The sequence below is a fragment of the Octodon degus genome, unplaced genomic scaffold (assembly GCF_000260255.1).
Source record: "Octodon degus isolate 3935 unplaced genomic scaffold, OctDeg1.0 scaffold00101, whole genome shotgun sequence".
In the NCBI taxonomy this organism is placed as follows: domain Eukaryota; kingdom Metazoa; phylum Chordata; class Mammalia; order Rodentia; family Octodontidae; genus Octodon; species Octodon degus.
In genome coordinates, this window is record NW_004524677.1 from 9,281,709 (window position 1) to 9,290,201 (window position 8,493).

At 46.9% G+C, this 8,493-nt stretch overlaps 1 protein-coding gene across 2 annotated transcripts in view; it reads left to right on the forward strand.

The window, feature by feature from the left end:
* Pdgfc (platelet derived growth factor C) overlaps nt 1-4,527 on the forward strand; it is a 195,058-nt gene extending 190,531 nt beyond the window's left edge. For both annotated transcript variants that reach the window (XM_023723629.1, XM_023723630.1), the window contains exon 6: nt 3,019-4,527. In XM_023723629.1, coding sequence (XP_023579397.1) covers nt 3,019-3,135 — 117 coding nt within the window. In that variant the 3' untranslated portion in view covers nt 3,136-4,527. The remainder of the gene's footprint in view (nt 1-3,018) is intronic.
* The last annotated feature ends 3,966 nt before the right edge of the window (nt 4,528-8,493 follow it).

Genomic DNA, 8,493 nt, shown 5'->3' on the forward strand with positions numbered 1-8,493 from the left:
TCCCTTGAAATGAATTTTAGGGCCCTTCCAGCCTCGCGCGAGGACACCCTACCCTCGGCACTTCCCTGCACCAAAAGGAGAACCACAGGAGCAAAAGTGCATGACGTCACGCCAGGGCCTGTTTTTCTTTTTCTTTTTTTCCTACCAAAGTGAGAGCTAAAGAAAACAAGGATCACGATCCATTGTATCGCTTGAGAACACAAACTCCAGGCGGAGACTGCCCAGTTGAATGTAGCGCATCTTAGCTAGGCGGCTGGGACTCATGCCACTCGGTGACTGAGCTTGCTCACATGGAATAGTGAGGGCTCAGGGAGCCCATAGAACACACAGGAAGCTTCGACCCAGGCCCGGAGCATGGCAAGCCGCGCGGTGTCAGCCGTTCTCTTGCTAGTGTTGTTTCCCCATCTGCAGGTGTGGTGGGCGCATGGTCAGTAATGATCTGATGCACTCTGGCCAGAGGAAGGAGAAACATTCTTTGGGTCAGAAGGTCTCTGGCAATGAGGAAACCCTGGAGCCACCTCCTCTGTTCTTAGCTAGGCTAATGATTTTTATCTTAGGTGTATCTTTTTAGGCCTAATGTGTTTTGCAGCAGCTAAGGAAGTCTTACCTAGTGATGCTCAGATCCACTTGCCGGTAGGAACATTTGAACCCTGCAGCTGCACCGTTCTGGCCCTGGTCCCTTCCAGTGCTTGAGTTCCTGCAGGGGTAGGGTTGTCCTGTGCCCGCTGTGCAGTCTCCTTGGGAATTCTTGCTCTGTCCCATCCGTTCTCAGGTTCTCACTGGAAATTTCCTGGGCATTTTTTTTTTCATCTACCTGGTAATTTTAATATGAAAATCTGAGTCAATTTTCTTTATAAGTTTATGTCACACCTAAGTCTTTACTCAGAGATTTGTGTGCCTTGCTTCTGCCTGATTCCCTTTTTAATCCACATCCTGAAAATGCAGTTTTCCTCTTTCATATTACCCAAGAGCTACTGGTCATTTTCCAAGCCTGCTTCATCTCTCCAAAATCCAAACTTTCCAAAACATTACAAAGGAAAGCACTCATAACACCGCCCACCATGGGTTAGACTACCTCACCGAAGACTTCTCCAGTTACTCAAGCACTAGGAGACTGATCTGCTCCTCATACATTGCCACGAAGAACAGCGGACAGAGCTGCCATGAGTGTGTGGAGTCGCGCAGAGGCTTATTCAGCAAACCCAACTGGCAGGAGTGGATGGCAGGACCAGGAGGGCGGGCCCACTCTCAGCTGGGCTCCCCTCAGTGGCAGCTTCTCACTGCCTTTCTTACCAGTGTTTTCCTTGCTGAATGAAGAAACACACACAGGTGGGGATAGCAACTGAAGACGTCAGCTGTGTCCTTATTGTGCTTCACCTCACCCACCCACCTCCATTCCAGGAGCGCGGCCCACAGGAGCGGGTGGGAAGGAGCAGCACCAGGGTCTGAGATGTCCTTGTTCACATGGCTGTGTAGCAGTCCAAAGCTAGGTCAGTGCTGGCGGGCATGGTGGTGCACGCCTGGGAACAGTACTCTGGAGGCTGAGGCAAGAGGAGCTCTGCGAGTTGAAGGCCAGCCTGGGCTAGATAAGTGAGTGTAAGGCCTGGCTGAACAGCACAGTGAAATCCCACCTCAAAACAAACAATTACCCTAAAGAAGCCTCAATCAGGGCTGTTCACAGAGCGTTCAGCAGTACTCATGGTCAGCTCCACCTTGCGGAAACTCTAGTGTCTGCGTAATTTTCATTCTAGAGCTATGAGGTCTGATAGACAGGAAGCCTACTCATCAAGTTTACTAATTTTAAGTTGTATCTCTGAAGTCTTTCTGTCTAGGACAAAGTTACTAAAAAAGGTAGAATGAATAGTAACATTCTGAACCTTTATAAAAATATTTTCTCACTCTTAATAACTTAATAATTTGTATTTGGCCCAGGTACAAATAACTGTGTCACTCTAAGTCTGTGTTCACTCATGTGTAAAATAGGGATAATAACTGAATTATTTCATACAGTTCTTGTGAGTTACAGTATGTGCAACACATTATTACTGTGTCTGGCATTTCATAAGTATTCAGAAAATGCTAGCTAATTAAGCACCGGTAGCCCCACAAGCTGCAAATGAGGTGTGTGTTCCGTCTTCTCCTCCTGTAAGGCTTCAAACAGAACACACACAGGACTTGACTTGCACCTTTGCGTGTTCACGTAAGTGTGTGCGGGTGGTGGGTCGCCTTTCAGAGTCACTTCATTAAGCTTTCTGTGTCACACCCAGCAAGCAGAGAAGCTAAGCAGTTTCATTTTATGTGTCCTGGTTTCTTTTCACAAGCCTAACAAGACATAATTTCTAAAGTATGATGAGCTCTATTAGGAAATAAAATGTATCACACTTGCACAGCCATGCAAACTGCAAATGCCTTCATTTAAGAGAGGCATCATTGTTGGTGTTACCAGAGCTCCTCATGCCGCGCAGGAGAGTCCAGCTGCAGAGAGCGAGCTGGGCCGGCGTTCCATGTCAATGCAGTACATCTAATCCGTCCCATCAGGTTTATAGAGGGCTTGAAACGGTGCCAAGAAAATTAATGAGTGGCGTAATTGAGCAAACTCAGCTGTGCAGCGATCGTGTTTCTTTGCGTGGTATTCCTGGACTGGACTGGACTGCTTCAGGGTTAAATATTTGGTGAATGCGTGAGTAAATGAAGGAAAGGAAGAAACCAACGAGCAGGAAAGCGATCTGCGCGCTAGCGCCAGCACCCCAGCGCGCAGCCAGCCCCGGGGGCGAGGACTGCCCTTGTGCTGAGCGTGTGTGCTTCCGGATGGCTGGGCACGGGAGTGTGGTTTCTTTAATGAAGCGAAGGTGACAGTCCGTCACTGAGTGTGCGTAGAAGAGTGCACACAATGCCTTCACGTGGAAGCACTGGGTGTGGGGCCCTGCAGGGCCCCGAGGTTCTTCTCCAGTGTTGTCTGCTTGCGACATCAGTGTTACGGACATTGATTGCAAGGTGCTTTGCCTCCTTCCCTTTCAGGTCCTGCAGCTGAGACCAAAGACTGGGGTCCGCGGGCTGCACAAGTCCCTCACCGACGTTGCCTTGGAGCACCACGAGGAGTGCGGCTGCATCTGCCGAGGGAACGCGGGGGGCTGACGGCGCCGGGCCAGCGCGCCCCCGCAGCCAGGCGCGGTGCATCCTGCTCCGGAACTCAGGCCTTAGCACACCCACAGCCCAGTCCAGGTCTGCAGGCCGCGCCGTGCGTCCTGAAGGGAGACGCCCCTGGAGCTGGTGCCTTGGAGCAGAGCGCGGCCTGGAGGCCTGAGAGGGCGCCTGCGTGGAGAGGGACTGAGGGTGGAGGTCACGAGCGAGGCCCGAGTCCGGGTGTCCGGCCCTGCTAGCCGTGCTCTATATTGCAGCTGCTTTGATGGGGCTTAAGTTAATGTCAGTAAAAGAAAGACCATGCAAGAGAACACCGTGTTCTGTTGCTCTGCTTAGCTCTAAAGCTCCGTGTTTTGGGCCTGAAGTCATGGGAAATCTGGAAATTTTTTTGCCTTATTTTTACAGATATAAATCTGAATATTCTATGAACTTGGTTTTTCGAGAGGAACTACATTGCTGAGTTATCCTGGTGTCGCGCTGATGGGAAAGAACCGGTTGTTCCATATTTCTTATTAAAATGTCTGCCATTTAGAAGAGAACTATGTTCTTGGTTTGAAGAGACAAACCAGAAAAGAAGAGTGGCCTTATCTTCACTTACCTCTAAGTTGGTTTATTTGTTTTATTGTGTACATTTTCATACTCTCTTTTTGACATTATAACTGTTGGCTTTTCTAATCTTGTTAAATATATCTATTTTTACCAAAGGTATTTAATATTCTTTTTATGACAACCTAGATCAACTATTTTTAGTGTGGCAAATTTTTTCTAAGCAGAATTGTTATAGCCAGAGAACAAAGATGATATAAAATATTGTTGCTCTGACAAAAATACATGTATTTCCTTCTTGTATGGTGCTAGAGAGTAGTTGAATCTATGTTTTAAAATATGGAAGTGGGAAATCGATAGAAATGGTAAGTCACAAACACTTTTTGGGACATAATTATCCTAATTCAAATGCAAGCAAAAAGCCACCTATGAAGAGTAGATATTCAGCTCCGATCATTGCCAGCCAAACCATTTTGGAGGAAATGAGCCTAGCTCCGAAGACATTTCACCTGGGTAAAACAGAGTCCGCTTTCCAGCACAGTATGCTGCGTTGTGAGGTAGGAATACATCCTATTTATTTTGATGTTATGGTTTAGTACCCTTAAACTCTGTTCCATACACTTGTATAAATACATGGATTTTTTTTTAATGTACAGAAGTATATCCTTTAACCAGTTCATTTATTATACTCTTTGGCAGTTGGAAAGAAAAATCAGTGAAATACTTTGCTTGTAAAATGCTTAATATTGTGCCTAGGTTTTGTGGTGACTATTTGAATTAAAAATGTACTGAACCCTCAAATAAAAGAGATGGCTATTTTGGGGAGAAACTAAGTGTGAGTGTAAGATGTTTCTTTTGGACTCTATGAAAATGAGCGTGGTTTGCGTTGCCTTGATACTCACTACCCAGAACTCTACAGTCATACCTTGGCACTTGCCTGCTTCCTAACTCGTGCAGTTTGGTGCTGTGCGCTGATGTAAGCATTTGTCCTGGTGCACTTGGTCCTCCCTGAAAGCTGGGCCTGTGAGTGTCGGCTGCCACACCTTCCAGCAGAAACAACCTGTCTGATACTCATTTCTGCAGCATGTTATCCCTCCGCAGACCAGTGACTGACAAGTACCAAGTGAGGTGCGCTGCTCTTTCTGAAGGCTTAGAAAGGGGGTCACTCCTATGGCAGATAGGGCCTTAGTCTGCCTCACCCCCTCTTTCCCATGCATGGTAACAGTGTGGCCCAACCCCCTGCTGCTGACCTTAGCCTTGACTTTTAATAAATAGTACTTGATTTTGAAGCCGTGATTTGGAAATGCTTAGTGATGGGCTTTGTGACAGTTCTCTGAATCTCGGCATGAGGAACCCATGCCTCTCTACTCCTATCCTCATTTTCAATAGCAAGTATGCAGTGGAGTGAGTAGAATTTGGTTTGATGTAGAGATTGAAGCTTTACCTTCAAGGTGTGGCTCATCTGTACCCATTGCAGGGCTGAAGTCTTCAACTTGGTCCTCTGCCTTCAGCTGCCTGAGGTGTCGGATGCTGAGCCACACCTTCTTCAGACTAGGCCTCCAGTGGTGGTCCACATCTTGCTGTCTGACCCTGCCTGACAGTGCATACTGAGCCAATAAACTAAATGTATGTGTTCTGCTTTATTTCCATCCACTTGTCCTACTTTTGTCCCAGACTTACACAGTCCCAGATGGAGCTTAACAATGCTTCCCACAAAATGCAGAGCAGGTGGTGGTTTACCGCTCTTGCTAACATCATAAGCAGGATGGAGTCCTGCAGTAGGTGCCCTTGTAATGGTGTTTACTCCAGTGCATCTATCACTGAATGAAACACACTTGTCCTTTTATTATTTTAATATTAATTTTTGTTTCCTTATGAAATGTCATTCGCAAGAAAAGATTCTACAAAGGCAGTGATCCCATGCACTACTGCCAGGCAGCAGGAGTGTGAGAACAGGCTGCTTTCTGACCAGTTATTCAGAGAGTAACTGATTACTAGAACAGAGAAGCAGTTATGCATCCCTACCACATGTGACCAGCTCCTCAGAAGTCCCAAGGCACCAGCGGCCAGTACTGCATAGTGAAAGTCATAAGAGGAAGAAAGGAACACTTCATCTCCAAGACGGGCACTTGTGCCTACCTTCCCCGCTTGTGCCTACCTTCCCCTTTCTGTGCCTCCACCCTCTCCCACCTAGTACTCCTTATCTGCCCCTGGACAGCATGCACAGAGCAGTGCAAAGGGGCTGTGGGTTTCCTGCTGTTCTCCACAAGCAGAGACTCAGCCGTGGAGTTGACTGGAGGAAAGACAGACGACGCAGGCTGTGCACTTCCTGCAGGAACCTTGACTCCAAAGCCATAGGGTAGCGTCCTGTATCTTCTGCTAACAGTCTATCAGTGGAGCAAACAATTGCAAATAGATCATCCTTTACATTCTACGGGAGGGGAAAGTTAATCATAGCTGATTTCTTAGTTCCAGGTACTACCACAGAGAGACATGGGCCTGTGGTGCAGAAGCACATGTATTTCTCACTGTTCTTCTGGGCAGGGTCTGCGAGCAGGGTGCCAGGAGCTGCTGTTTTGGGGAAGTCCAGCACACTGCCTTCATCGTGTGCTCACCTGGTGCAACAGCAACGGCTCCTGGGCCTGGTGCACCCTGGTGACCGAGTGTAATTCAGGAGATGCACTCACCCCATTATGATAGATGAATGGCTTCACATCCAGGCTCCCCTGCAGGTCCCTGTGTGGCCAGCAACACATCTTGCTGGCTGCCTTCCTGTGTCATATCTGTGTTACTTACTTGCCTGTCACTGCTGCTCAGCTGCGGTCCCCAGCCAGACCCCGTGTCCTGTGTCTTCCAGCCTCAGTCCTCTTCTCTGGTCCTCCTCGCTGTGGGTGAAGGGTTTCTCAAGCAAACTTCACGACCTAACATTTGCACACGATTTGCAATGGAGTGCCGAAGATTCAGCTTTAATCTTAGAAGGGCACACAAAATCCCTCCTAATCCCACTGTTTACCACTCTGCGCTGCCTGTGCACCACTGGGTCCGGTGCAGCACGGCTGGTCCTGTGGTTTCCTGGGAGACAGGAGATGGCCAGCAGCTCACGCTGCGGGTGGCCAGGTCGGAGCGCTGTCCCACACTCAGCCTGTCTGGTCTCTGTCTGCAGCCTAGTTGACAGAGAGCCTCCCCCAACTGGCTTCCCCTTATCCAAAGTCTCTAGAGCCCTAATTATAAGTATTTCCACATTGTGTTATAAATGCTGGCTAGGCACTGAATCAAATTGGAGTTTTAGTAACAATTTGCATCAGTGAATAAATCAATTGAATAAGCAAATGAACACATGAGGCTCAATGCAGCACTAAGTCAAGCACCCCCAAGGAGCTCGGCATCGTGTGCACACCTACAATCTCAGCACTTTGGGAGGCTGAGGCAGGAATATTACAAGTGACAGCCCAGATGGACGGCCACTTAAGAGACATCATGATTGCCTGCCATCCCCAAAAGTCCTGAGACATTTGTAAGCAGCCACTGTACCAGCATGGGTAGGACATGGCTGCTTGTTAGATATGAACAGTCCAGTTAGGACATTTGGCTGGGCCGCCCACCAAAATGAAAACGGTTACAAACATGTTCCTGGTCATCTCAGGTGCTGTAATTACTTTCCTCTTATTGATATTTTGAAGCTACATTGGATTTTTCTGTTAACAATTTTCCCACCAGCCTTCTTTAAATGTTGAGCCTTACAACTTCCTTAAAAGTATGCACTCCTCCCATCTCAAGTGCCCATTCTCTAGTGCAGCCATAGGTTCTGGTCAGCATGTAAAACAGTCTTTAAAAGGCAAACACAGAAACATTCAAAACCTGATTTTTTTGGTCATGTTTGAGTCATTTTGTGTCATCAACCCAAGGTGGCCAGAGTGGCCATCTTTCTGACCGTGCCACATGCGTGCACATGCCCGTGCCGCCGCTGCCTTGCTCAGAGCCTCTCCAGAGCTGTTTCTGCATGTGGCTGTCGCAGATGCTTCCTCTTGAGTTGACGGAATGTCAGCTGTGTGTTGTGCTGCAGTGCTGTAGCAAGCTCAGGAACTGCTCGTACATGAGACCCGGCTTCTCCCACAGCTGCTCAGTCATTGCAGTAAATCTTACCCAGCATAAATCTTTGTGAAGTTATAAGGACAGATTTATCCCTTTTGCAGGAAGTATGTACTTTAAGGTTAATAATAATATAACTTTTTAGAATTATATATGCAATTCCAGCTGGCTTTTGCAGAAATTGGCAAGCTGTTCTTCATAATCATATAGAAATGTGCCAAAGACAAAGTAGCCAACAAATCTTCAAATGGAAGTACAGATCAGGGTTCCACTTTTCCACTGCAAAATACCCCCAAATCCAGTAGTGTGGCAGGGCTAACAGGAGCTGGGAGCGTACCTGGGAATCCAGAAACAAACGCTGTATTTACAGTCAGCTGATTTTTGATGAGAGTATGAAGACAACCTAATGAGAAAGAATGGTCTTTTTAAGAACAATTTAAATATCCACATAGAAAAACTGAATATGGAGCCTCTCCTCACAGCATATACAACAACGAACCCAAAATGGATCAAAGAACTAAACGTAAGAAACTATAGAATTCTTAAGAAGACAAATAAAGAAAAATTTCCTAAACGTGCATTTTCAGGTATGATGAGACAAAAAAAAAGCACAAAAGATAAAAGAAAATATTAGATAAACAGGGTATAATGAAAACTAAAACCTTTTTACTTCAAAGAAACCCACAACACAATGATGGCTAAACATTGAGAGAGAAA